The sequence below is a fragment of the Colletotrichum scovillei genome (assembly GCF_011075155.1).
Source record: "Colletotrichum scovillei strain TJNH1 chromosome Unknown Contig00008, whole genome shotgun sequence".
In the NCBI taxonomy this organism is placed as follows: Eukaryota; Fungi; Ascomycota; class Sordariomycetes; order Glomerellales; family Glomerellaceae; genus Colletotrichum; species Colletotrichum scovillei.
This window is the reverse complement of record NW_023336266.1, coordinates 1,453,676-1,481,120: the sequence shown is the minus strand read 5'-3', so window position 1 is coordinate 1,481,120 and position 27,445 is coordinate 1,453,676. Positions and strand designations below refer to the sequence as shown.

Genomic DNA, 27,445 nt, shown 5'->3' with positions numbered 1-27,445 from the left:
CCAAGGTCTACTGCACGTTGCATGCGGTCCAGTCACGGATCCGGGGTCTGCGGGCTTGCAGCTGTCAGAAAACGGCTCCAACCCCAGAGAATCGCGAGACATGGGAGCTGCCGCCACTAAAAACCGCATCACACGATGCCCGTTTGACCGAATCCGTCCAGCACGAACTGCACTTCCTCCCAAGTCAGCAATTCGTAAAAACGTGGCCGTCAACCGTCGTAGTTTTGACAGTAGCTCGTTGTGCGGAGATTGTGTAATAGCGGCCGGCCGATTGAGTTCGGATTCCGGTTCCACCTCATCCGGTCTGTCCCGGTCGCATACAAGAACAACTATCACTTTTATGCAGGGTCAGCTTGACAGCACAGTCAGCCTTTGACGAGGCATCTCAAATGAATTACTTAGTAGTGACTTGAATTTTTGTTTACTCGTTGGCTCATGCCTCATCCCATGGACCTTAATGCGCCCTTTAAACCCCGAAATCAGAATCGAACACAATAGGTATCTTGAACCATGACTGCTCTTTACGCCTCCGTCCCTGATCAACGCACGCCTATCGGTCGAGGCTTGATCATTCATCCCCCTCGCAATCCACAACCCATTCGCATCTCCGCCTTACATCCGGTTTTGGTCACCAAATGGACCGTGCGCCTCATACGCAGCAGCCGGTTGCCCATACGACATGAGAGGCTGGTTGTCCGAATCGTGAACTTGCACAGCTGGCTGTCGCTTGGCCGCCATCTTCGCGTCCATAGCCGCCTGCACCCTTGCCGCGTTGCGCTTCTTCTGCTTCCTCTCCTTGCAGCAAAGGAACGTGATCCACGCAATGGAACCCGTGATGGCCACAGCGAAGAAGAGCGCTACAGCGATGCCGCCAGGGTACACGGTGTTATCCAGCACCTTGCACGAAGGGTTGCCCGAGTTATCGTTCTTGCAGAGCAGGCCCGCAGCGCATGTTCCGTACACCACCTGTGTCGGGAAGCAACCTTCCTTGAGAGTTTTGCCTTTCTGCACGCCAGTCGAGACAACGGGACATTGCGTGGTCGACTTGGTCGTCGATGTAGAGCACGTGAGCTTGGAATAGGTTGCCGTGCCGGTGGATGTACCCGTGGCCGTCTCAGCGGTTGCCGCAGTCGCCTCTGTAGTCTGACGCGCGAAGACAGTGACATGGCGTTTGCGCAGTTCCGCAGGGGCGCTGCCGCTGTTATCACATCTGTCCAGAGTCCACTGCGACTCAATCACGGCTTCGGCAAAGTCGCAACCAGCATTGATGTAGCATCTCTCCAGATCGGTTTGTGTAAAGTCGTCCGCGACCATCTCCATGCAGTGGGCCACGGATCCAGGTTCGCCACAAGCTGCCAATCTGGCCAGCTCGAGATTTCGTGACCGAAGGCAATGCAGTCTCGCCGGCGACAGGGCCGATGCCGTAGCCACAAAGAGGAGCGCAACAAGCGCCGGGGCGGACTGGGATGAACGCATATCGCCCGGGGTTTTGTGGAGTGTTGTAAATGACTGCCGGGACGGGGGTCCGTTGAAGGTGGGATTGATAGATTCGGAGTGGGTGCTCAAGTGCCGGGCCCAGAGTATCGGGAGACGACGTGGTGCTGTGTGACGAACTGCTGTTGGGGTTTGGCAACTTCCTGATTGGGAAGATTGGTTCGGCAACCGGCAGACTCGGTTCGCAGTGCCGTGGACAAGCTACCAAGTATTGAAGGTAACTTCCGGTGTGGAAGTGAAGATGGAAGTCGGGTAGTCGGGAAGAGGCGATCGGTGTCTACCTGGAATATTCCTGCGATGGTGAGGAGCGAGTATGTAAGAGCATGAGAGGTAAGAAACAAGACGAGGTAGGAAAGCAGGATGGCCTACGCCGGATGAGCTGGGAATGAGCTTCAATAAAAAGATGTGAGGGAGCTGAACGCCTCTCGGCGCCTCGGGGTTGGGTCGAGCCTGGTGGTATCCATTTGGGCTTGTTGCTGTTGTCACCTCACCGTCCTTGTCTTGCTGCTTGTCTCTGGCTGTGAGCTGAGGGACGCCAACGACGCCAATGCCAATGCCACGAGAGCAAAATGCACCTCAGCAAGGGTGCTCCAGTGCCCGTTGGGGCCGGGATTGGTCATGTCTTGGATCTCCGCTTAGGCTCACTCTTTTCGTTGCTTACCTGCAGCTTAGCAGAACCAGGCTTGGGGGGCTCGTAAGGCTGGGCCGTTCATTCCGCAGCAGCTCTTCACGGAAGAGACGGTATTGTGTGCTCTCCTTTGGCCTCTGTAGGCCTGAGTTTGTTGGTGGTGCGACCTCATGCTCTCGCAGCACAGCCCTTGTGTTAGCTCGCCCTTTGCTAGCCCACCCGGCGAATAGGATTCAGAGTCGTGGTGGCTGACGGCGCCGGCCTCCATAATTAGCTCTGTTGGTCGCATCTGCGTCTGCACGGGCGGTTCACGATGCCTTCACGTAGATTCGCCGTCTGATCTCCTCTCGGTTCCTTGCGCAGCATGTCTCTTTTTTCTCTCGAGAAAACCTCAACTTCGCCTCGTTCGAAGTCAAGTACTCACAGGTCTGAATTCGGTCGCAAGGTCGTTCTGTCGATACAGCCGAGCCTTCCCACGCGGCTCTCGATTGTCGAGAAGCGCAATGGGCCCAGATTCCACATCCTCAAGCTAAAATAGCATATGCTGTTCCCGGCACGCGGCTTGGCCCAAATCGTCTAAGAGGAAGGGCACAGAGCAAACTCTAAGACTTGGAACCCCACGAGGCAAGGGGGAACTTGCACTGGATTTCGGAAGATAGCGCCAATAGCAAGCCACCGCACCGGGTTCGCATCTGCCTTAGCATGTAGCAGGCTGCAGTATTTTTTCATCCGGCGGGGGATTAGGGAATAGCTTCCCTGATGGCTGAAGGACAGGAAGAAGAGAAGAAATCGCTCGCTTGGTGTTAGTGCTGAGGGCTGTGGTAATTGATCCCTGCTGCGGCTCCAACTGGCCGCTGGTTGTTTGGTTTAATTTGCCCATGGCTGAGACCTGCCACCCTGTAAGCTGAGCCAACCCCTCGTCTCCGTCCCTAATCGGACCACGCCATGCACCAGCTGAGATCTAACTGATCGCTAGACGTTGGATGCTCCCCGTGGCTGAATGATTGGATTGAGCTTTACGACGGTTCAGTATATCGTTCAGTTTGCAGATACCTAGGCAGAAAGAGGCAAGCAAGGTGCTTTTCCTGGCCTCGTTCCTGCAGTCTTGTGTTTGCTCTGTTGGTGCCAGTGCCATTCCTGCGAGAGCCTGGCCGGGAAACGGCGCGGCGATGCGGTCAGACTTTGGGGATAACCCCAGACGGGCATCCACCTGAGACCAGGTCGCCGTTCTACTAGCAATAAGCAAGAAGAGAAACACCGTCAGCAGGACTTAAATCCATTACCGTAATCTTGGCCCCATTGAAGACCATGGAGAATGGAAACGTGAGATCGGGGCGGGGTGCTACTTCTATTCCGCTGACAGAGAAACTCGGCTGGAGGTGAAGTAATTGCTAAGAAGCGAAGGTCGAGGGAATCGGTAATATCAGGAACCAGAACACCCGACATTCCAATGGCGCGGATGGAATGTTTTCTGTCCCCTTGACGTCCGTTGTAGCTTTCCTCGGACCGACTTTTGCTAGGCACAAGAAAAAATTCTGAACTGACCAGACAACGGCATGTGAACGGATTAGTACCTTCGTCTTGGTATAACAGGAAGCATCATGATGGCTAGTTCCTTCTTTCCGTCCATGCAACGAAAGAACGGAAAGAACCATCTCGAACGATTCTGCCTGGGAGGAAGGAAGGCGCCTAACATCCTCTCTAGAAGTGCACAGACCCAGCTGAGGCCCAGTCCAGCCCTGTCCGTGCTTACCTTAATTCTGTGCTTACCTCATTGCAGTCCTGGTCAGCTCCACGAAGGGCAAGTGGGCTCCGTTCTGTCAGATTCCCAATCTTTTGGACTTGGATTGCTTCAAACGGTGTATTCGTACTTGATTCCAAAGGAGTAACAATCGAAGAGCTATCAAATGTGACTGAGGCAGTGCAATCATGCCTTGTGCACAGTGCAATCTTCGCAACAAAAGTGGTCAGCTTACCTAATTACTCTTTAGATGTTGGTGGAGACATGGACTTGCTAACTCTCTTCAACCTGTTCGTGCACCTCCCTAACATGGCACAGTGGCTGCTACCTTCCTTATTTGAACTCTGTAAATGGTTTTATCTTATTCGCGCGTTGAATATTCCCAGCACATTATTACTTCTGTTCTGAATCGATGGATAGTCGTGCCAAGGTATCAATGATGTGTTCAGAACGTCACCCAGCCAGGCCAGCTCTCGCAATATGCATAGCTGCTGTGCAGTAATTTCAGTATGAAGTGTGGTTGTTGATGAATCACATGCACACATCTGGCCTGGACTTGGACATAAGCCCATCTGAGCTAAACGTTATCTACCAAGTGCTCTAATATCCGAGCAAGATAAGAAACAGGGATCAGTGAGGACCTACGTACATACTGCCGGGAATTTAGAGGTTGACGTGCTTCGGTTCCAAGATCGTCCCGGCGGCGCTTTGCGTTGGACGAGCAGCAGTCCCTGAGTTCTGCGAGAAACGAAACCCCCGCCCCCACACGATTACCGACGTCATCGGTCGATGCAGCTTCTAGACCTCCAACCTTCCTGTTTTGGACGTCCACGACGCTTCTTTGCTATTAAACCATCACTTACTCCAGTCTTCATCTCCTCACTCAACCTTACTATACACGAACTTTACACACCTAAGTACACACGCTTTTAGCCTTCCAGACATCAACCAACACCCCCAGAATCTCAAAACCACAACCGCCATCATGCCTCTCGTCGTACCTGGTATCAACAACAATGACTCCGATGACAAGACTCAGCTCTGGACCAACAAGCTGGTCGGAAAGAAGCTTCACGAGGAGGAGTCTAACGAGACAGTAAGCTCACGTTCCCCTCTATGACAGACTATTCGGTTGTACTAACAGCGATGCTTTCCTAGACCTTCTGCAAGAGGGATCTCCCCGAGGAGTCCCGTGTTATCGAGCCTGGCATGATGGTCACCAAGGACTTCAGACCCAACAGACTCAACGTCCACGTCAAGGAGGACGGAACCGTTTCTCACGTCAACCACGGTTGAGCTTTCGCAACGATGGACTTCCTGCGCCTGTACTCGGAAGGACTCTGAGCATCGGCCGCAAGACCCCGCACGCGATCATGGGTTACGATAGAGCGTTTTGCATGACAGTTTAGTTACGACATTTTTGAAGAATTAAGATTTTTAATCTCCTAAACTACGAGCTGTCGGGATTTGTCCATTTTTTCTCGTCGATGAAAGTGACGTGATGGGATCACGAAGCCCCTCGCGCGTGAAGCGTCTGCCCCTCCATTAGTGCATGATTGGTCCGCCCCGCCCGCCCGACTGCGGGGCAATTTTCGTCGGCGATGCTCGCTCCTAACAACCCCACCATCAACCACCACCACAGACTGCCATAGACGCGACAGATCTCGACAACGTCCCAAATACACCAGTGATACCCCCTTCTTTTCTATAGCAGACTTCGATTCAAATACCGCCAAAATGTTCAAGAAAGAGTACGTCGCCATATGCTCATACGCCCGATGACCAAACCACAGAAAAGCCGCAGGGAAAGCTAACAAAATTACCCCGCCCTCACAGCATCACCTCCAAGCCGAAGCAGAAGCTCAAGTCTTCCGTCCAGCGCTCCCTCCGCGACTCGCTCCTCTCGAGCTACCCCCTCCTGAACCCCTACATCGAAGAAGTGATGCCCAAAAAGGCCTCCCTCGAGCAGATGAAGCTGCCCGACCGCTGCTCCCTCTTCGTCTGCGAGCAGCAGCCCCTCTTCTACCAGCAGGACAACGCCACCCTCGTCCCGCACCTCAAGCTCGTCCACCGCTTCCCGCAAGCTTTCCCGACGATTCGCATCGACCGCGGCGCCATCCGCTTCGTGCTCTCGGGCGCCACGCTCATGGCCCCCGGGCTGACGAGCGCCGGTGGACGGTTGCCTGAGCCCCGGGAGGGCGCCGAGGGCGTCGACGAGGAAGGGAGGTGGAGCCGGGAGCTGGAGAAGGGGGAGCCGGTTGTCATTATGGCGGAGGGCAAGACGGAGGCGTGCGCTGTTGGGTTCTTGGTCGCTGGTACCAAGGAGGTTAAGGATAAGGGCAAGGGGCCTGTGGTGGAGGAGGCGCATTTCCTCGGCGATGGTCTGTGGAGGCTCGGAACGGACTAAAGCTGCTTGAGGCTAGGGATCGGTATATGAACGAAGGAACGAATTTGCATATATGATATGGAGGGGACGGACCAGATGACAATGCGAAATGGGTGGAAGCATCAACAGAACCCAACAAAAGCATGCCCTTTACTTGTCAAATCTCCTGCCGAGATGATATATTCCCTTGTGCTTTTGGATCTATCGAAGGTGTAAGTTCCTTGGATAGGATCGACAGGTTTCAACCCTTCACCCTGAGTCTATCCGGTGCTCAGGATGATCGCTCAGGACTCACCGGCAGAAAGGTTTACGGAAGGATCTTGTCTAGGCCCAAGATCCTTCATCGCCAACGGAAAGGCAATTGACTTTCTCGAATTCACTTTTCAGGGCGGCATGTCCAAGCATAGGCTCTAAAAGCTAGGTTGAAGTCACATATAGAAGTACCATAAGATATCATGTCAATGTGAGAGTCTCATGTCGGTGGCCATTGGTGATGCAGACGATGAGAACTTGTAAAGCATGGAGGAATTGGGTCTAGGCTTAAGTTTCCTTCGGCGAGCTTTAAACTGCTCATTCCGATGTATGGAGGATTTCCAATATCCAAGAAAAAAATCTGGCTGTCTACAATCAATGGCAACCGGAACATCGGGGAACTTACTGATACTCCCGGTATGCAGACGATCATCGCGTTCATTGATCAGCTCATATTGTCTCCCGGTCTATTGCCATTGCAGGTCCGACTTGCTTGGATCAGTACCAATGTTACGCTTTGTGACGGCTATATAGTGAGTCACCCACATCTCTAAAGCTCAATGAGCCGTGTTTATAACGTTTATAACTCGATATGACTCCAGAAGTTCTGTACATAAGCAAACATCTGACCGAAGAAGCTCTCCGAATCCACGTCACGCCGAGCTGTAGTGGTCTGTGCATCGCCGGTATAAGAGTCACGTGGTGGAATGACATCCAAATTTTTCCCACCTTGCCCCTCATTGCCCCTCCATTACTCTGTACCTCACCTTACCCCTCAATTCCGCGCCTGATCGTGTGTCGAGCTCAATCACAAATAACGACAAATCTCAGCATCATGGCCGACGAAGCAGCACCGACGTCCAAGAAGGGCGCGAAGAAGGCCGAGGCCAAGGCCAAGAAGGAGGCCATGAAGGCTGCGCGCGCGGCAGAGCTCGCCCAGCAAGCCGCCGCTGTCACTCTCGAGGACGACCCCGCCCAGGATAACTACGGCACCAAGCCCGTCTTCAGCAAGGACGCCGAAGAAGTCGAAATCCGCGAGCTGAACGATTCTCACAATGGCAAGACGGTCATCGTGCGTGCATGGCTTCAGAACTCCCGTGTTCAGAGTGCCAAGATGGGCTTTGTCGAGCTCCGCAAGGGAGGCAACTGGAACATCCAGGGTGTTGTCATGGCCTCTGACGAGGAGCCCATTGTCAGTCGCCGCATGGTCAAGTGGATCACCAGCATCAACCCCGAGAGTTACGTGGTGGTTGAGGCCAAGGTGAAGCAGCCTCTTGAGCCCGTCAAGAGCTGCCGGGTATCTGGTCTCGAGCTCCACATCACCAAGTGCTTCGTCCTCGCACCGGCCCCCGCCATGCTTGGCATGACCATGGGAGCTGCCAGCCAGCCCATTGTCAACTTCAGCGACGAGAAGGCCCCCGCCGCCGATGCTGAAGCCGAGAAGGAGAAGGCTGCCGAAAACACGAGCACGGTGCCCTCCGCGACTATGCTTACCCATCTCGACAACATTGCCATGCACAAGCGCGCTCCCGTTCAGCAGGCCATTGCCGTACGTTTATACTCAGTACCAAGCTTTAGATGCGTTCACTGACTTGACCGGCACAGGATATTCGTATCGAAGTGAAGAAGATCTTCCGTTCATACCTCGAGAACCAGAAGTTCAAGGAATTCGAACCTCCCTGCCTCATCGGCGCTGCCTCCGAAGGTGGCGGTAACGTCTTCCGGTTCGCATACTTCGGTGAGGAGGCTTTCCTCGCCCAATCGCCCCAGTTCTACAAGCAATTCGAAATTGCAGGTGGCAGAGAGCGTGTGTTCAGCATTGGCCCCGTTTTCAGAGCCGAGAACTCCAACACCCCGAGACATATGACCGAGTTCACCGGTCTTGATGTGGAGATGGAGATCAAGCAATCTTACACCGAGGTCCTCACCGTCTTGGAAGGCGTCCTGCTGTCCATCTTCCGTGGCATCCAGGGTTAGTTGGCAACCATCCCCAAGTCCCCGATATCTACGATTCTTCCATTTGCAATTGCTAACCATGGTTTTTGTTGCTGCAGAGCGATGCGCCGACGAGATTGAGACCGTCCGCTCCGTCTACCACTCCGAGCCCCTCCTCCTTCCCGAGCCCGGCAAGGAGGTCCGCTTGACCTTCGCCGAGGCCCAGAAGCTTCTTCGCGAAGAGGGCCCCGCCGAGTTCGCCAACGTCCGCGACGATGAGGACATGAGCACTCCTCAAGAGAAGGCCCTTGGAGAGGTTGTGCGCAAGAAGTACAACACCGACTTCTACGTCATCGACAAGTTTCCCGAGACGGCGCGTCCGTTCTACGCCAAGCTTGACGATGCCGGCACCACGACTGGTGAGGGCACTCGTGTCACAAACGCCTTTGATTTCTTCATCCGTGGCCAGGAGGTTCTCTCTGGTGGTCAACGTATTAACGACCCCGCCGAGCTCGAGGAGCGCATCCGTGCCAAGGGCATCGACCCTGAGAGTGCCGGTATCAAGGAGTACCTCACGGTATTCCGACAGGTCGGTGTGCCTCCCCACGGTGGTGGTGGCATTGGTCTCGACCGTGTGGTTGCTTGGTTCTTGGCTCTGCCTAGTGTTCACCTTGCGGCGTACTACCCTCGCACGCCCAAGAGACTGCTGCCGTAAGGTGTTCCATAAGGGCTTTGAGTCTCTGTGGATCAAATGGAGTGGCGTTCTTCAATGTGGATAATGGAATGTGTCACGTTTGGCCATGTTGCGGACGTCTGGAGGCGAAAAAGTCAAGATGGCTCAAATTCTAGCGCTTGTGTCTTATGTAGAAGAATCAACAATTCTGAAGAAGCACTTTGAGGCTTTCGTCGCCCGATGTGGACGAAGCTCTAACGTGGTTGGTCCCGACGATACTGACTTCCGACAGGATTCTGCATTCTTGTCGTCTCATTATACTCCCCTCGTAAGCTTTTACCGAGTACAGCAAGTGAACTATGAAAGTGTCAGCATAATTCATATCATATTGTATGTTATTTTGTGTCTTACGTCAACGGAACAGGGCTTGCCGGCATCGCCAAAGTTGTATCCCTTGATTTCCCCGAATCTCTGCCCCACGGGGCATGATTCTCTAGCGGTGCATGAGTTGCCTTCCATCATGCCCGGGTTGTTGTATGGCCTGCACGTGGCTGCGATTGCGGGCGAGGCCATGGCGGCTACGAAGGCGAAGAGAGTCATGAGTTGCATGGTGGTTGAGTTAAAGAGATTGAGTTGTCGATTAGAGTAGGCTTTGTCGAGTTGTAGGTAGTTGATCTCAAGAACAAGCAGATTTAAGAATGATAGATGTCTAGTTGAGAGGTCCTCGCAGCCATTTATACAAACATCGACCCTATCGTTGCTCTGCACAAAATCTGCATTTCTACCCATCCTACGCTTTGAATTTTGAACTAGGGGCCACGAAACGGCGTATTCAAACCCCCTGGTGGTTTCGGGGAGAGAAGCTCGGTGATTTTCACGAGATTTGTGTATTCGAGTCATGTATTAGGACCTCCCCTTCAAACCTACTTATATTGATCATAGCCCCAGAAGCTGTGGTAGAACACTAGTCAGCGACTCAACGCATATCTTTTCTACATGAGCAAGGCGAATCCGATGGTCCGCTAGGGGCAGCCTGCGCTCTTGCGCTCTCGGGAAAATAGCTTGGCCATACATACTATGGAGGGCTCCGTCCTCATTACAACTAGATTGGTTTGGCTGATACTAGACCTAGTCACCGATTCAGCATTGTTTTTTGGCGGATTGCTTATTTCCCTGGATTCTGGGGTTCTATGATTATCTTGTCTACTGGGTCGTGTGGAATGATTTCCGACATGACTCTGGATTATCGTGGCCTGGTAACCCGCGGGAAATATTGCTGCAGAACTGCATGCATCGGCAACCAGTTTCCGAGGTCTTTGATCCTGGGGGCACCGCCTTCGCTTTCACTTTGAGAGTATAAGTATTGTTTTCATAGAATGTATTGAGTGAATGCTATCGTGATTTGAACTCACTGTTGTATTATTTACGTAATTGACTACCTGCATCGATGCCTTCTATAGCACTTACTTGAGACTAAAGACCTGGTCGACCAGCAAGGAAATTATGAGTGACCTTGTCAACGCGCAGTCAGAACTGTCCCACCGGAAGCATGCGAGACGTCAAAATAGAGCGGCTTACACAGAGAACAATCTTGGCATCGGAAACTTCCACCAGACCTGCCCTTGTATTGATGATCTCTCCCGATTGAGGCATGTGTTCCCGCCAATCAGGACGGCATATGGCATTTGGTGGATTGAGAGCTGAGACTTCTGCCAAAGTGCTGTCTTTGGGTGGAAATCCATCGTCTAGAGAGTAAAGTCCAGAGTAATTGTAAATCCATCTATGCCATCATGAGCAATGTGTCGCTTTACTTACCTAAGATAAGCTGGTGTTCATCCTTGCGACTTCTGCACTGCTGCCTAGAGTGGCTTAACCCCGCTCCATACATTGGCAAACCTACCTTAGCTACTTGTGCTTGCTTGACGGCTTGTCCTGGGTTCAAGCCTAGCAACGGGTCGGTTCTGACAGTACAGGGCATCATGGCCCTAAGCACATTTCCCTGCTTCTTGTCTCTCCCGTTTGAGATTCGGCGAGAAATCTACTGGCTCGCCACCCTGCCGCGTATCGTAAACATTGAGGAAAAGACGGTGATCGAGTTTGACGAGTTCCGGGAGATTCTCCGCACACATCCGGTCCAGCTTCAGATCCACCCTAATATCAAGTTCTTCAGCACCAACTGGGCTGCTGAGATCCGACAGCGTCTAAGAGACGGACATAGCCTCCGCCAATCGACCCTAGAGGAGCACGGCTTCACCGGTAGCAAACCGATTCCACAACCTTGGGCTCCGTCCGCTCGGTATCCAGACATACCCCTCGCATGGCTCGCCAACGATCCAAAGGTCGCGTGGGAGATCGTGAGGGAGGGCTACTTATACAGCAAGGCCCAGATACCACCTCTACTGCACACCTGCGCCGAGTCTCGCGGCGTGCTCATAAGGGGCGGCTACCGCCTGGCCTTTGCAACGCGGACAGCCGGACCACGAACGTGGTTTCACTTTGACAGGGATACTCTCTTCCTCTCACAGGCCGCCTACGAGGAAGAGGACCGTCCCGAGTTGCTGAGCGGAGGCCCGTGGGACGTGGGCCAGTTCACGGCGGCGGATCTGCGACGGGTGCGCAGGCTCGCGCTGGAGTGTTCAGCGGTTGTGCTAAACGGCGTGGATAGAGCGGTGCCATGGCAGAGCGTGCCGGCGACCGCATCGGTGGCCGTCTCTTTTTTGCTGAGGCTGTTGGGATCCATAGAAGAGCTTTGGTTTGTGGAGTGGACGCGGCGTGATGTGGAGCGTTGGAGCGTGTTTCAACCCTGTTTCCCGTCGTCGCGGTGGCATTGGGAGGTTCCGCCGGTGGTGGAGGGGAGTGCTGTTGATGTGGCGAGAAGAAGTGGTGATCTTGTGGCGGTGGATGTTGAGCTTGTTGATATGACTGGGCCGGGTCGCTTGTGTGACGGAGCGCTTGGGGGTGAGTTTCTTCGGTCCGGGTTCGGGGCGTTGCATTTTGTGAGATTTATGGAGGACTGCCGAGAATCCGGGGCCGGAGCTGGAGCCGAGTCGGACGCGGCATCTTATAGTGGGTATCTGCGACGGCTTCGAAAGGTATTTCTCGAGCATCAGATGGCTGGGATTCTTGCCAAGGAACAGCATCGCGAAGAGGTGCAGATGACGGACGATGGCATTGATACGGGGCGTTGGAAGATACCAGAGACAAAGCTCGTTCACGTCCTGCCGCGAAATATGGTCCAGTATCTCTACGAGGAGCGCCAAAATGTCGTGGCGGGGTTGAAAGCATTGCAAACGGAATGGGCTTACTTGATGGAGCAGGATGTTTGCTCGGCGGGCATTGGCGATGAAGGTCTACGCGTAAATGCTGCCGTTTCCGAAAGGCAAGCATTTGAGGACAGGCATTGGCCTCCAAATGACTGTCCGCACGAGGAATGTCAAGGAACGTGTTATTCCAGGAGCGTGGAGGATAGAATTAAGAAGTGGTGGGTGCAGCATGGGCCAAGTCTGTGACGCTCCTGGCGAGTTCACTTACCTGAATCCCATAGTACGTGTAAAAACAGGCACAAAGAATGGGAAGTGTCTGGAGTGCAACTTGATAATTGGTGCGCCCAGCGGAACTTGCTGAGCCTTTGTCACTCTAAGAAAGTCTGCGAGATGCGAGGCGCGTATGTTAAAGAGACTTCTCAGACTCTATCTTCAGGTACTGACCAAATCCACCTTCTATAGTCAACTGCACAGTCGGGGCACCAGCTTAATAACTCTAAACCCTTCTTAGAGAGGGAAGGGTAGTTTAATACTAGAGTCTATGTGGCTCCATGTCCCCGCGTCTAGGTGGTTCGTGACCCAACTGTCGAGCTCGGGACGCTTTGCATACAAAAGCTCAAACAGCCTCGCAATTCTGTTCTGCTGCAGAACCCCCATTGAGTTTCTTGGCATGCGCTGTGCGGCAGTCTGTGGGTTGAAACAGGCGAGGCGGATTTGGCTTTCCAGCTGTAAGACCCCAATCTTTCGGATCGCGGTGTTGTTCGCCATCGGGGGCAAGTCTGTTACATCACTTGAGCTCGACTTCTAGTAAATCACTTGAGAAGCTGACCAGACTCAAGTTGCGTGCACAGTGAGATGGGTAAATTGATCACAGAAGTTGCGCCGAATCACAAGTGTCATAGCGGCACTCCCAGCTGAATGTAGGACGGCAAGGCGGTCCAACGATTCAACCGCTCATCGGACGACGGCAGTGTTCCAAATTTCATGCGGCCCACCACGTTGGGGAGTCTTGTGCCTGTTCAATAGCTTCAGTTAAAGCAAAAGAGGGATTTTTGAGAGTAAAGAAGCAAAGAAGTCTAGTTCTTGAATATTCCACCAAATAGCCAAGGAGCTTGAGAAGAAACCCGAGACTAATATCCTCATCAAGCAAAGAGACTCATTGAGAAATCGGCAGACACTTGACAAAAAGCCGTTGTCGTGGAAATAACGGCGTGGCGTCCGGGGAGGTTATCTAGGTAGTCTACACATGGAGCGCAAGATGACATTTCAATGTCTGACCTGGTGGGCTAAGAGATGGCCAGGGGATCCATGACATCAGCTCCCTTCACAGGCAGGTTGACTTCGTTGGGGTAGGAGGGAGATCCCACTCTGTCTCGCACCTCAGATCGACCTTAATCTGACTTCGCCTTCTCACCTGTGCCCCCGCACCCAAGGCGCCCTCCATCTTCGACTAGAAGAGGAAAGACTGAGGTCATCCCGAGGTCTACCGTGCTTCATATTCCCAGCTAGGACCAGGTTCCGAAAACTTGTGTGCCCATGTGCCGTGTTCGCTTGCGAAATATCAACCCCAAATGCAGCACCTGGGCACGTTCCCGGAACAGCTCTTGGGGATTTGATTGGCTTCCAAGGTATTCTTGGCCGACACCCTAGATCGACAACGCATGGACTCAGGAAACGGCACTCATTTCGGAGGTCCATTTCTCGACGGAAGTACGCTACAATAGCCGTCGGCAAGGAGACAAAATAGGCATCGCCAAGCTTGGGGCGCATGTTTGCCATGACTTGAGCCGGCCCGGGTTCCGCCTTGTTTGTGGGGCTCACCAGAGCAGAGAAAGGCTGTCGATGCAACCATCTCGAAAAGCTCACCTGTTTCAGCAGCCTAGATGAGCAAAATCTGGGCTGTCATAAACCTGGCTTTGGGGTGGGAGGCTTCCCAAGACTGGGATGGCCAGACGACGTGGTAACCCCTTGGCGATATGACGACGGGGAACAGCCGTAGTCGCGTAGCTTATTCGCTTGCTTCTCCCTCCCTGGTATTATTTTAAGTCGGTTCACGCAAATGACATGGATGAGCTACTGGCTTCTGACGGCACTTGGCCGCTTTGCGGCCGTCTTTATTAGGTAGACGGAAGGCGCTGCCGCTGGTTTTCTATTCGCGAATCTTCTCACGAAGATTGTCACACTCCACCACTACAGTGTATTGACGTTTGTCGATGAAAGGTCGCAGTTGGAGCCCTGTTGGGGCTCGTCGGAGGGGACTAAAGTCGTTCACCGCGCGGATGACACTTCGGTTCCTGGCAATTACTTCCATCGTCGCCATGTACCATTTGTTGGACCTTCATTTCCGCTATCGAGAGGACATGAGAGTCAAGTATCTCCCGACAAAGTTCGGATCCCTCTCGGATTACGACGAGGCAATACTTTCAAGCACCGGATGGGAAGTCAATTCCGATACCACGAGTGCTGAACGTGGCATCTTGCTGGACAACCGGCGCCATTGGAAGAAGCTTGGAAAAGGCAGGGAGGGGGAAGCGTTCACATTCAACGACACTGTCATCAAAGTCTACAACGAGGAAACCAGTCCTTTTCGAAATTGCATTCAAGGAACAGACGCGTCTATGAGAAGATGGCCGACAGAGATCCCTGCGAGTCTGATCATGGGCGGACAAGATGACGGCTCGACATTGCTGGACGACGAGCGATACAGAGAACACTTCGTCCCTGTCCAAGACTACTTCTTAGCTGCCACGGAACCGTTAGGGGCCCCAAAGTGGCACCTTGTCTCGCCGTTTCTCAAGTCAGGCACCCTCAAACACCTGGCAAAGAAGCTGCGTACGTCTAGCGACCGACACTCATATCGTGAGCTTGATCAAATGTTTAGACCATCTTTCGAATCTCTTCTCTCAGCACTCGATAGCTTACACATGACGCACGACCTGTGTCATGACGATGTCAAGCTAGACAACATCTTCATAACATCCGAGCACGATCCAAGAAAGTGGAAATTCGGCGACCTCGGCAACGCCCGCGAGCCCGATCACCCATATCACTACACGCCGCTGTGGACTGCGGACACGCCTCAGCTTCGCGACTGTCGCGCCAACGATGCGCTGCGCCTGACGAAGGTGTACTTCCAATTCCTTCGTGCCTCGAGTGGGAACCCCGACGCGTTTGATGAAGCTTTGATCGGCGGTGTTGATACACTGAGCAGATTCTACTGGGTGGTTGCCCGCTCCCCGATGCCAGTCTCGGCGGCGCAAATTTGGCAGCTCTCGGCTGTGTACCCACCCCAATTGGTTGGTGCGAAGACGCCGTGGATGACGATGCAGCCTGCACAAGTTGGTTTCTCCCGCGGCTGGGCGCCAACGACCGAGGCCTTACTTGGTTGGAAGGGGTCCTTGAGAAGTGCCGTGAAAAAGGAGCTGAGGGTTGGAGCCAAGGAGAGCATGGGTAGACTTTTCGGGTTGACCAGATTGTTGGGAATCCCAGTCGAAGCTTGTCGGGCTGTCTGAGACCTCGAAATTGAGTTTCACTAACCGGTCAAAGAGTTGAAGTAGGCTTTGCATTGAGAAGGACGCCGGAGTCGAGAGTAGATACCCATTGTCGAAGAGAACAAAGATCGACCGAATGCACAATTCCTTTCATCCATTGAACCTGGAGCAATAAAATGATGTCTATATCGAAGGCCGCCGTGATAGAGAAACACTGTCTCAATTCAGTGCTAACGAAACACTTGTCAATTTCCGACCAACTTTTGAGAGCTGTCCTCTCAGACAAGTTGATCGGTATACCTCGTTCTTGAGGTGGTTGACCCACCCTTCTTTCTACAGCTTTGGAAAGGTCGGCCGAGATGACTGAAAGCAGTACCATATCGAACCTAGGCGAATCATCAGTAAACATAACCTCTTACTCTATTCTACATGTCCTCCTAGTGCCTAGTCCCATGAATGGATGTTGGACCTGGGGCCTGGGCCCGTGGAACCGTCCAGTGTAAGTAGACGGATGAAGAGGGCCCTTTTCCCCACTTTGCTTCCTGATTTGGGCGAGCTCGGCCGACGACGACTAAAATATTCAATGACCCACTCGGTCTCTCTCATGAAGTTGAGTTTCGCAATATTATAAAAATGAGCCTCTAATCTTCCAGGAGGACTGAAATTTGCTACCGGAAGCCATGACTTCATGGCTCTCTCATCTTAGATGAGTCACGTTGATCTTACATGACTTTCAGGTTCCATACCAAGCACAGACACGAAGGCTCAGCTTGACGACATCACAATGTCTTCCTTGGGCGGCCAAAAGAAAACACCACTGGATGCTATCGTCCAGGGCAGCACAATGCAAGCAATGCCCACGTTCTCCAACGTTGCCGACAAGCGCGCCTTCATGCTGGAGCACATGGCACATGCCTTCCACGTATTTGCGCGAAGAGGCTACAGCGAGGGAATGGCCGGGCATATTTCTCTTCGGGATCCAGAGTTCCCCGACAAATTCTGGCTTAATCCGTAAGCAGACTCTTCCAATGAATTCTCAAGATATAATTGCAAGGCTGATCTATCTTCATAGCCTCGGCGTTCACTTTGCGTTGCTAACCCCTGGCGACATGGCGTTGGTGAACGAACAGGGAGAAGTCATTGGAGGAAACAAATCGCGCCCAGTGAATGCGGCAGGGTTCCTCATTCACTCTGCAATCCACAGGGCCCGTCCTGATGTTGTTGCCGCGTGCCACTGTCACTCTAGATTCGGAAAAGCTTGGTCGGCATTTGGACGCCCCTTTGAGATGTTAAATGGAGACGCCGCTATGTTTTATGGAGATGCTCAAGCTGTGCTAACCAGCTATGGTGGCCTGGTCTTTGAAGAAAGCTTGAGTGATCCTGTGGCATCAGCATTGGGTCTAAATGGGAGAGGGTTGATCATGCAAAACCACGGCTTGCTCACCGTCGGCCAGAGTGTTGACGAGGCCGCTTATCTCTTCACACTGATGGAACGTTGTTGTGAGATACAGCTACTAGTGGAAGCGGCTGCAAAAGACGGCCTCCAGAAGCAATGCATCGATGATGCTACAGCCAAGCACACTTTCGAGACAAGTAGCGATTCGGTGAGTGAGAGTGCCCTCCTTGAAAGCCCAATGATTATTTATTGACTCTTTTGAACCAGGACTCGCTGTACTGCGAGTTCCAGCCGGAGATCCAGAACGAAATATTGTTGCGAAGACTCAAATTTGGATCAGAAAGTCCCGGAGAGTAAATGAATGGATCAAATACTAAGGAGAAGGTATGGAACATGGAAAAGAAGAGCCCGGGTTTTGAGAATATTCATTACGACAAAATGAGACACGTATTTGATGATCTCATCACTTCTCTCCAGCTTTGATCGAACTTGTCCAACACCAGCCTTGATTCCCACACGCAAGGAAGAAACTCCGATGCAGCTCTAAAATTACCAGTGCCGCTCTTTTGGGCAATCCGCGAGAGAAATTGAGTGATCTTTTGTCTCGCAGAGGTTCCTTCAGCTTCACATCCAGCGATAAAGGCAGCCCAGCACACCCCCGCTGCAGCCAAGTTGCCTCGCTCTTCAACATCTCTCTCGTAGTTGAGAAGATGTTCCAACGCTTTCTCGACAAGATGCTGAACTGAAGTTGGGTTGACATGACGAATTTCTCGATAGAAGTATATCTCCACTGCTGCATAAATTGCCTCTCTCGCATTATCGAAGGCAGCTTCTTGCTGATCTTCGACATCTTGCCTCGGATGTGGGGCATCTGTGGCGTGTCCTTCGAAAGTCCATGTGCAAAGGTCATGCTCTAGTGTTCGAATGATGTCGACGATTCCAGGAGTCTCAAGTCCGGTCGAAGCATCGCTAAGAACGTTTATCAGATGGTTTGTACGTGAAATGAGACTGACAAGAGACTCGGGTAGTCCAAAAATACCCTCAAAAGTTGTGGTCGTACACAGATTTGGTTGAGCCTCCTGAGTGTTTGGAACATTCGTGGTGTACAAATTCAAATGTCTGGGATCGTGGTTCTCCATGAAAATCCTACTTCTTAAAGATGGAAACTTGATGTCGAGATGTGCATTTGGAGCTTCATCGATACATGAATCTGGTAGCCGTAAACTAGGACTGGTGCAGTGGACGGGTGTCTTCATCTCTGGGTAAATGTGTGTTGTCTCCTCAAAGACTCGGGTATATTGAAGCATGTTGCGGAGAACTTTTGTCTCTCGGCTTTGAAGGGGTTCAACCGCACTTGGATCCTCCATAAGGCGCTCAGCTGCAAGGAGAGATTCTCTGGCTTCGTTGAACTTGCCGCTCATGACCTTGATTACGTTAGTCTCAGCACAAAGGGTAGTGGAAGTCCAAAACACACTGATATTGTGTTCATACTCATCGTCGCCATGACAAACTCGTTCAATTGCCTCGGCCACAAGTCTTCTGCACAAGGCAATCTACCGAGCGATAATTGCTCCCTAGCAGTTTGAGAAAACTCGGCGGCTGCAAGACCCCAAAAACCGGCGACCTCCTCGTTGGTATTAGAGGAGGCCTCTAGGTTGTATGCACAGACCGATAAGATTCCATACAGCAAAGATGTTTTTACGGGGTCTGTACTGCCCCAGATGCTTATTTCTGATACAGCCTGCAAGACGCTGGGCAGGTGCAGAACTTTCCAGGGTGGACAGCGGTTGCGCTTTGGAGTAAAAGAATCCAGCATATTTGATTTGTAGTGATCAAGTAAGAAGAACGTCGTTTCCGGTAGGGAGCTAGTAAAAGTACTCGGACCTGTCATAGTTAAGTCGAAATCATGTACCAAAGGGAAGGCCCCGGCGTTGACTATTGCAGCGACTCCAGGTGAAGGTACGACCGAGCCGGGAAGCAACTCCTGGAGAGGATCGTTGGCTTCGGAGTCCAAGACAAGTGACTCGCTCAACTGCTCGGTTGTATCCGACTGTAGCGTAGTGTGGCCAATGTCCTGGCTAGCGACTATAACTTCTTCCACTGTGACTCGGTAAGCTGGTGACAAACAAGGAAACCACTAGCGAGAGATGATCCATGGCTCTTAATGACTACCCCTTATGGGAAGACGCACCATGGTCGAGGAGTCTGACGTCTGAACTCATATTGAAGTCGAAGTCCTTGGGCGTATGAAGCCCATTATTTAGCTGAGTATCCTTAGGAACAATAATAGAGAAAGCCCCAATAGAGGACGTCGTGGGATTTTCTTCATTGGACATCACTTCGAGTTGATGGCAAATCATATCGACTTCGATCCCATTTCTTGTTCGTTGAATGAGCTCGGATGTGGCAATTAGTTCCTCAACTAGTTAATATTAGCTAATTTACCACGTGGTGACTATAATGACATATGCTGATAGAGATAGTTTGATGTTGAGCAATCGCATCGGCACGGTGTAGAGCCTGGATGAGAGAACATTGAAGAAACAAACATCCGACTTTACTTTATATGGATTATGAGCCAGGTATGTCTACGCACCTATGAAATAATTTTGTCTGTTTCGATGTGGAATATTCTCCTGTAGCGAGCTTATGTTCCAAGGTGAGATGTCACTTCCCACACTGGACTGATCAGGGTCTGGCCAAGTCAGCATCCTCTCAGAACTCGCCCTTTGGCACACCAAGCCTAGACGAGTGCACGCTGAGCAAGTAGGAAGACCTGCGTCACAGCGCACCTTTCGTCTCCGACATGTTGAGCATTTTGCCATTGCGTTATAGTAATCGAACAGAAATAGACCCCAAAATGACATAACATCATCGAATGTTTCGAGGACAACAGGAAGACTTTCGACATAGTGCTAGCGTAGGTAGACTAACATATTTTGGCGGGAGATTGTGGGTGACTCACATGGAAATAACTCATCGGACGTTAAATCCGAAATCATTCATTGAAAGGATAAGGTACCTTCATTCAATCCATTCAAATAAACTAGCTCAAGGAACTGATTATTCATGAACATGGGATAAGAGGGTCAGTCTTAGGGTGGTTACCTTCGGACAGCAACCAGGACTTCTTTGGTGGTTAGCTGATTGGTAGGTATGTGACGAAGGCTCCGGATATCATGAGGCTCTCCAAACTGCCACTGGCCGTTCAATATTTTGGATTGAACTACTTTTACCAAGATAGATTTAAGATTTCAAAGCTGATGAAAGCTGAGGAGCACAAGCCTTCTCCGATGAGGCGGTTCCTTTGGCCGGGGCTGCTTATCCTAAAAAAGGTGCATTTAGGGAGTTGAAAGGTATGCCACACAGCAAAATATTCCATCAAGTGCTAGAGGGCGTCGATACATACACAAATACTACTTTAAAGGGTAAGAACAAGTCGCGTATTAATCCAGATCTTTTTCCTCCTAATCGTCTGGATAGCTTCGCAGTGAAAATGACTGGAGAAAGACTAAAGACGGTTGTATTGCAGGCACTTAGCTGGTGGTTTGGTAACAATTTCACAACCCTGCCGGGTTAGCTAACTTGTAAGTATGTAATCGTACGAATGGTCTTAGACGCTTTTACGGTCCTGTGATTACACTAGAGATATCAACAAATCATCGCCCGCTGGCTACGAGTCTTTGCTGAACCAAGGTTTCACAAGTACCCATAGAGCTGCTTTACATCACCTCTACCTAGCCTTATGAAGATTATCGCTCCATGAAACTGCCCTGCCGAGGGCTGGGCTTTGCTCATTAAGCTCGGGAAAACCTTGTCACAAGGCATTCGTACCACATTTGAAAGCAGTTCGGTAGAAGCTGCCGCAGATTAGAGGTCATTTACCATTCAAGGTTTAATCAAAGCTCTTTGAATACCTTATTCTCTACTCGAGTGGCCGTTTGTAAAATGATCCGTGCTCAGAATGGGCTTGATGATCATATGGACCTCAGCGGTCAGTGACATTGTGGATCATCAAACCAAGCGCTCGTTGATTCAGGGCAATCCGCCGTTGCGCATGCAAACGGGCCAATTCTGACACATTAGAGTTGGGGTAAGGAAGATGACGATCAATTCCTCTCGGAAGCAGCTGTAAACGGAGTAGATGACATGCCGCTTAGGCTTGCGGGTAGTGAGGACCCTATCGCTGGTTGGTTCCATTCTTCACAGATTGGCAAAAATCCATTGATCGTTAGGAAACTCTCTCCGGAGCTAGTCAGCGGAAGGTCTCAATGCGTCAACGCCAATGTTGAGTGGAGGCACGATTGCTGTTGAAAGAGAGTGAGTGCACCATGCAACAACTTAGAGATTTCGCCTCCAACGGGCAGAAACCTTGGCGTCGCCGTCGTGATGAGGGTCCACGTCTGATGTTTTAGGTGCTTATCTGCACCAGAGAATACCTGCAGAAACAACTTAGTCTTGGTGTTGGACTCAATGCGGGTCTGTAGGGCTGTGACAGGTGTCGTTCATGACTCGCGTTCACGATCGTTTCAAGGTCCTTCGCAGGCATGGAAAGCCCGCCAAGGATAGCTAGCAAAGCTTTGCTGCGCTGCGCTACCCTACGGTGGAGTCTTAGGTGGCGGACCTAGCTAGATCATTGTCTTTCTTCCTCATGATGTTGAAACTCCAGCTGCGAGGAAAGAAGAGCTTTCAAGTAACTGGACGTCATGCCAGTAGAGCTGGGTCGTACGAGATAAAGTAGTTAGCTGACGGCCTGTTCTGACTGGCCAACGCGAACTTCATCGAGCGTGTCGATTGCTACCAACTCCCTACGCCGGGTCAGGGTCTGAGCTATCGACGTTCCCGGAACCGAGCTGCAGCGAGTCCAGTGAGGAGGAGGATCGCGGGCCGGGCAAGTTTTTCACTACGCTTGGAGCACCAGGTAATAATGATCCACTGGGCTCGTGAGCAGTCAAGATTGAATGTTTGGAGGCACGGGTAGAGGGAGAATTTCTACTGGAGATCAGGGGAGTTGAAGACTTGCGCAGATCATGCAATTTCTTGGGGATCGCTGGCCCGCTGCATGCTATCCGTCCCGCAACACGGACCTGATTGTCGATGGAAACTCGGAAGCGACATGGACCAAGGCCTGCAGATAGCCTAGGAAATTAGACGGCCTAGGCTTTTCTAAGTCTCTTCGTACATCTCTTCATAGGTTCCTTCGTACGCGGCTTTGTTTTCGATCGAACGGACGAAGGCTCGTATAATGCAATGCCGCCGCATCGCCAACATACTCCTCATCATCGCCTTCGACATGAAACGCTTTGGCCTCCTGAAAAGAAGCTTCAAGGATCAGGGGCCTGCTGCGCGTGGAAATGCAGGGAGAGCTTCAGAAAGAGGGGCTAGGCGAAAAGCGCCTGTCCTTGCTCAATGTGGAACCAAGATTGGTTGCTCGCTCTCCAATACCTTAGCCGACTCGCCATAGACGTCTCAAATTCTGTTCAGCCTGATTTCTCGACTTCTTTAGCGGCGCAACCGCTCATCAACCAGTACCATTTCTTACCGTTTGTGCTTACAAGCGATACAAAAGGACTTGTCTGGTCCGTAGTGACATGCCACCCTAGCTAGCTGCCCATATCGAATCGCGATCGGGGTTCGTTCTCCCGCAAGATTGAGGTGTCCAGTGGCACTAGTTTAGAGCAAAATCCGCTTCTTTTCTTACACTATAACGGTGGATAGCCTGAGTGACGTTGCGATCGGCTGCTTCTTGGCCATGAACGAGACCGAGCATCTCTCGTTGTAGCCAGGGGAAACCCAAGTCAATGGGCATTGGGAACTGGGAACCCGAAGTAACCGGAATGCCTGTCCTTGAAAGCCCCTGATTCCGCTGAACCTAAAGACGCAACATATCAGATCACTCGGGGCCAAGCACCTAGTCCAAGCCAAGGCACCCTTCGCTCCAGCCGCAGCGGAAGATATCCATGGATTTGGATAGCCGCAAGGGTGGTGTTTGAAGACGCAAGTTGGAGTGATGGTGGCTTGAATACATCATTTGCCGTTCTTTCGCCTATCATCCAAAACCGCCTCGATTCTCTCGAGCCTATCTCCTTTAGGCATCATCAGGCCGTCAAAAAGTTAGTCCACTGTCAATGGGGTCTAGTTTTTATGGTTTGCCAAAGCCGAGAAAGTTCGACCACCGGCCACCATATCAAACAACTTGTGCCTCGGGTCGCAGCCAAAGGCGAGATGAACGCTCCCAGCACACCACCTTCACCCGCTCTGCCGTCTGGTGCCGCGGTGAAGATTGCCGTTGCCCGGTCCCCTCCTTTGTCCCGCTCCAGCAAGCCGCACTGCCTCGGCGTCCGTCTGGAACACGAAATGGAACAAGCGAAGAAGGGGGTCAAAAATCAGCCACCACCTATGTAGAATTGCGAACCAACCGTGTTACCGTGTAGCCTAGCTCGATCCTCCAGCGCCATTGGGCCGTTTCCTGTCAGACCATGCCCGGCCTTAGTTAAACCTCCGTGAATTGCTGCAGGTCCCCCGGACGCTAGTCTCGGTGCAGAATCCCCCATTCCGGAAAGGCTTCAGCAACGGCCCTCTTCCTTCTCTTCCGAAAGCTCGCAAAAGCTCTGCCTGCACGCTAGACCTGCAGCCTCTCGCAGCCCGTTCATTACGGCTGGAGCGTGCAGCATCAAGGCGGGATCGAATCGCACGCACCCTGACAAGCCTGACAAGTCTGGCATAGACATTAGTCTCCACGCAATACGCACGCGAGGGAGACCAGTCGAAGCTCGCGTAAATTGTGAGGAGATTGAGATACCGTCATTTATCCAGCGATCCGATCCACGTCTCTTACCCTGGATGCGGCAGCGCGGCTTGTTGTCTGTGCTTGTGCATCATGGCCCCGTCCATCCCTCCAGCGTCGCATGCCGCCTGGGGCCCTTTGAAGGTCCCACTTCTCATCTCATCTGGTCTTCATGCCTCTGGATGGGGTTTGAAAAGAGAGTTCGCCCTCCTTCTTCCAATCTATCCCACTCGGCTTCGCTCCTAATTCTTAACCCTATTGTACATGTATGAAGGAAATACTGCCCGACCCCCCAGTTTGTGCCGCTGCCAGATCACCATCAAGGATCCACATATAACGAAGGAAGACAAGATTTTATATATCAGCCAAGACAGACATCGGTCTTCGATGAGAACAAGGATCCTGTAGGGGCCTGTCCCGCTTGAGCATAGCAGTATGGCTTCCGACCAAGTGAGGCAGAATAGCCTCATCATAACAGCATGCTTTTTCACAGCAATCTCAAGTAAGTCGATTGGTTGGAGATTGAGACAACGTGAGAACTGACATAACTGGTGTAGCCATGGTTGTGATTGCCAGAACATTTGTTCGAGCAGTTCTGATCCGAAAGCCTGGCCTCGACGATTACTCCATGATCATTGGAATGGTTTTCACTCTCGCCTACCTCGCAGAGATCTTTGTCGGAAAGGCCAACCATATTGGCTTCCCCTCCAAAGATTTGAGCCTCGACAACATGACAAATCTCCTGAAGAATACACTGGCAATTCAAGTTACGTACTATGTTTGCATATCAGCAATCAAGATATCCATCTTGTGCATGTATCTCAGGTTTGGTATGTCTTTCTATAACATTATGGTGGAGGTATCATGTGCTAACTCTGCTGGTAGCTGGCACCAGGTCGCTCAACATTCTGTGCATATGCACCATTGTATTTCATCTATTATTCTTCGTCATCTGTATTGGAGTCACTCTATCTCAGTGTCAACCACTCTATGAGATGTGGGACTTGACTGGGACTGTCGATGGGGTGTGTATTAACACCACCGCCTTTTTCTATTGTGAGTTATCAGCCATCGACCATAATCCACTGATCATCCATGCATGTCAAACTCTTTACTAACGGTGGCCAGTCACATCCGGTTTCAACATCGTAACCGACATTTGGATTCTCGTCCTCCCTATCAAAACTTTGATGGGTATTCTTCGCCCGCGGCGAGAAAAGATCGCGCTGGGCATCATTTTCGGCGTTGGCGTGTTTGCAACAATAACATCCATCGTCCGGTTACACACCATTTACACATATACCCTCGCCAAGGATCTGTTCCAGGAGAGTATCCTCATTAACATCTGGTCCATGTTGGAGATCAACATCGGAATAATATGCGCCAGTGTTCCTGCACTGAAACCCCTGTTTACTCCTCGCGCCCTACGGGAAGCCGCAAATCGGAATAAGCCCGGGGGTTATCAGTATCATAGTCATGAGAGATCAGGTTTCCATTCCAACAATTCAAAATCATCGAGAGACAGGACAGAAAACCCTTACAACTTGGATCGAGTGGGTGGGCAGGTAAACTCAAAGACGGTACTACAGAGCACATCACGCATGTCAGGTAGTGAGGATAGTATCCTTGGGGTATGAGTCACGAGTATCAAAACGACTGGGGATTCAAGGCGTTTAAGCGATATGTACTTCGGAGAAGCAACGCTTCCGTCACGTTGGGGGCGTTGGGGTGAAGATATTATGACATTATGCAACCACCGTTCAATCACTCATAGAGTAGGTTGCTACGTGCTATGGACATATCTGTTTGGGAATGAATGTTGAACAGTTGAAGATGTGTTGAACATTTAGCAATTCATCATTGATCTTTCGATGCGCAAAGAAATGAGGGTAGGCATGTCACCTCATTGACACGCTAGCTAGTGCCCTATCGGTATGACGAAATACCTAGTTCAACTGACTGTATCAAAAGGTAGGCTCTATGCCGCCTCATCTCCAGCCTTGCAAGAATATGTGTATGTGGACTTCGACTCCAGAGGGAACTAAACGCAAAACCTCTAACTAGAGAAATGACTGTGGATAACACACGATTCCTGCGGCCTTTTGGGACAAGTACCTTATCCAGGGTAAGCTACCTCGGATATGGACATGAAAGCAAGTGCGTACGTGTCCATCAAGCAGGACTGCCTCGCAAGCTCATCGACCTTAATCGTCCATCGGCGAGCATCAAGCAATTAAGATGTAGTAAAAGGCCGTCACTCATCACAATTTAAGGTACCAAGTAGGATAGTGCAGCGACTTGGACATGCAAAGAGCTGAGTTAAGCGTGAGTCGCATGATATCGATCAACCAGAAATGCGAGACGATGAAAACTACCCAACGGAAACATGTTTTCAGCTACGGAACTGCTAATTCCAAAATACAAGAAAATTTGGCAGGTTATGCGTCTTGCATTTATAAAACGAACAAAGGGACGGGATGGAAAGATATCAAATAACAATTGGAGAACATCCACAACTCGCGATTGATCAATATGATGACGAGCTAAGAGCGATAGATCAATTTCGATAATATCTGCATGATACTAAGAAGTGAATATCACGGGTTTTCAAAGCAATTACTTGAGCTGTCGGGGATTCTGAGTATTTCAGCAAGATCGGGTTCAAGAAGGCAAGTTAAAGCAGCAGTGGGTCTTATTACAACGTGAACCCACAGCCATCAACTACTTAGTTACGCCTACCTCGATAGGCCGCAGATCAAGACCACGCGGACAGATCAGACCGCGCAATTAGAACAAGCTCACTGTTACATGTAACCCTACTATCAGTCTTACCTGCTTCGGAAGGCTGGACCCCTCGTCTGTGCTGCTTTGTGATGGCGGCCTCTTGATGACCGTGGCTTGGACCCTGGTTGAGTCTGGCGTCATCATTGGTGGCTTTTGTTATGCTTATGTGCCATCGACAAACAATTTCCATCCACAGACTGATCAACCCTTCTCACATCCCGCAGCCCGAAACCGGCCATGAGGAAGCTGTGGAATGGAAATACGCAGCATAATCACTATTTTGGTTGCGAATGAGCAAGAATTATGAATTGCTCCATTGCGACCTCTAGTGCCCATTTCCTGTGTGAAATACGAATTTTGGTGAGCGTTGGATGCGGTCAGTTGAGATACCTCAAATGACCTTGATTATTATCCCTGAAAGGACAAAATCATGCCAGACGGTATGCTATGTGTAGGTATGCTGTGTCTGCTACATATTTATGCGGAGGGCGAACCCATCTTCAGGGTTGCCTTCGATCGTCGTGCCTTTTTCCACAAATGGGCAACTCTTCTTTAATGATGTACACGTGGAAACCACACACACACACACACACACACACACACACACACACACAC

General features: G+C 51.3%; 9 protein-coding genes across 9 annotated transcripts; 7 read left to right on the top strand and 2 right to left on the bottom strand.

Annotated features, from left to right (window-relative positions):
* Positions 1–161: 161 nt before the first annotated feature.
* On the bottom strand, positions 162–2,323 carry HER10_EVM0009482 (uncharacterized protein). Its single transcript, XM_035478968.1, has one exon. The coding sequence runs from the start codon at positions 1,474–1,476 to the stop codon at positions 613–615; it is 864 nt and encodes a 287-aa protein (XP_035330898.1). The 5' UTR covers positions 1,477–2,323; the 3' UTR covers positions 162–612.
* Positions 2,324–2,881: 558 nt separating this feature from the next.
* Positions 2,882–3,748, bottom strand: HER10_EVM0012184 (uncharacterized protein). The gene is made up of 2 exons (XM_035481584.1): positions 3,406–3,748; positions 2,882–3,351 (listed from the first exon to the last, which is right to left on the bottom strand). Exons 1-2 carry the CDS (start codon positions 3,566–3,568, stop codon positions 3,176–3,178), a joined length of 339 nt encoding a protein of 112 aa, XP_035331040.1. The 5' UTR covers positions 3,569–3,748; the 3' UTR covers positions 2,882–3,175.
* Positions 3,749–4,848: 1,100 nt separating this feature from the next.
* Positions 4,849–5,159, top strand: HER10_EVM0001475 (uncharacterized protein; the record flags this gene model as incomplete). Its single annotated transcript, XM_035471220.1, has 2 exons — positions 4,849–4,959; positions 5,022–5,159. 2 exons carry the CDS (start codon positions 4,849–4,851, stop codon positions 5,157–5,159), a joined length of 249 nt encoding a protein of 82 aa, XP_035330428.1.
* A 441-nt stretch (positions 5,160–5,600) lies between these two features.
* Positions 5,601–6,270, top strand: HER10_EVM0006129 (PUA domain-containing protein; the record flags this gene model as incomplete). The annotated part of the gene is made up of 2 exons (XM_035475723.1): positions 5,601–5,614; positions 5,700–6,270. 2 exons carry the CDS (start codon positions 5,601–5,603, stop codon positions 6,268–6,270), a joined length of 585 nt encoding a protein of 194 aa, XP_035330711.1.
* Positions 6,271–7,099: 829 nt separating this feature from the next.
* HER10_EVM0001039 (aspartyl-tRNA synthetase) lies at positions 7,100–9,285 on the top strand. The gene is made up of 3 exons (XM_035470801.1): positions 7,100–8,050; positions 8,107–8,473; positions 8,556–9,285. The coding sequence occupies exons 1-3, from the start codon at positions 7,337–7,339 to the stop codon at positions 9,149–9,151; spliced, it is 1,677 nt and encodes a 558-aa protein (XP_035330395.1). The 5' UTR covers positions 7,100–7,336; the 3' UTR covers positions 9,152–9,285.
* Positions 9,286–11,054: 1,769 nt separating this feature from the next.
* Positions 11,055–11,885, top strand: HER10_EVM0008484 (uncharacterized protein; the record flags this gene model as incomplete). The annotated part of the gene is made up of 2 exons (XM_035478002.1): positions 11,055–11,721; positions 11,775–11,885. The coding sequence occupies exons 1-2, from the start codon at positions 11,089–11,091 to the stop codon at positions 11,883–11,885; spliced, it is 744 nt and encodes a 247-aa protein (XP_035330846.1). The 5' UTR covers positions 11,055–11,088.
* Positions 11,886–14,651: 2,766 nt separating this feature from the next.
* On the top strand, positions 14,652–15,884 carry HER10_EVM0005567 (uncharacterized protein; the record flags this gene model as incomplete). The annotated part of the gene is made up of 1 exon (XM_035475177.1): positions 14,652–15,884. One exon carries the CDS (start codon positions 14,652–14,654, stop codon positions 15,882–15,884), a length of 1,233 nt encoding a protein of 410 aa, XP_035330678.1.
* Positions 15,885–16,647: 763 nt separating this feature from the next.
* HER10_EVM0010603 (class II aldolase/adducin domain-containing protein) lies at positions 16,648–17,616 on the top strand (the record flags this gene model as incomplete). The annotated part of the gene is made up of 3 exons (XM_035480057.1): positions 16,648–16,874; positions 16,936–17,467; positions 17,527–17,616. 3 exons carry the CDS (start codon positions 16,648–16,650, stop codon positions 17,614–17,616), a joined length of 849 nt encoding a protein of 282 aa, XP_035330950.1.
* Positions 17,617–24,366: 6,750 nt separating this feature from the next.
* Positions 24,367–25,683, top strand: HER10_EVM0003985 (uncharacterized protein; the record flags this gene model as incomplete). The annotated part of the gene is made up of 4 exons (XM_035473645.1): positions 24,367–24,548; positions 24,604–24,876; positions 24,932–25,102; positions 25,175–25,683. Exons 1-4 carry the CDS (start codon positions 24,482–24,484, stop codon positions 25,681–25,683), a joined length of 1,020 nt encoding a protein of 339 aa, XP_035330580.1. The 5' UTR covers positions 24,367–24,481.
* Positions 25,684–27,445: the final 1,762 nt, after the last annotated feature.

Excerpts from the sequence above, each read along its gene's own strand:
- HER10_EVM0009482 (XM_035478968.1), bottom strand. The coding sequence starts at position 1,476 with ATGCGTTCATCCCAGTCCGCCCCGGCGCTTGTTGCGCTCCTCTTTGTG.
- HER10_EVM0012184 (XM_035481584.1), bottom strand. The coding sequence starts at position 3,568 with ATGTCGGGTGTTCTGGTTCCTGATATTACCGATTCCCTCGACCTTCGC. Across the intron at positions 3,352-3,405 it reads TCAATGGGGCCAAGATTACG|AACGGCGACCTGGTCTCAGG; the intron begins GTAATGGATTTA and ends TATTGCTAGTAG.
- HER10_EVM0001039 (XM_035470801.1), top strand. The coding sequence starts at position 7,337 with ATGGCCGACGAAGCAGCACCGACGTCCAAGAAGGGCGCGAAGAAGGCC. Across the intron at positions 8,051-8,106 it reads CCGTTCAGCAGGCCATTGCC|GATATTCGTATCGAAGTGAA; the intron begins GTACGTTTATAC and ends TGACCGGCACAG. Across the intron at positions 8,474-8,555 it reads CATCTTCCGTGGCATCCAGG|AGCGATGCGCCGACGAGATT; the intron begins GTTAGTTGGCAA and ends TTGTTGCTGCAG.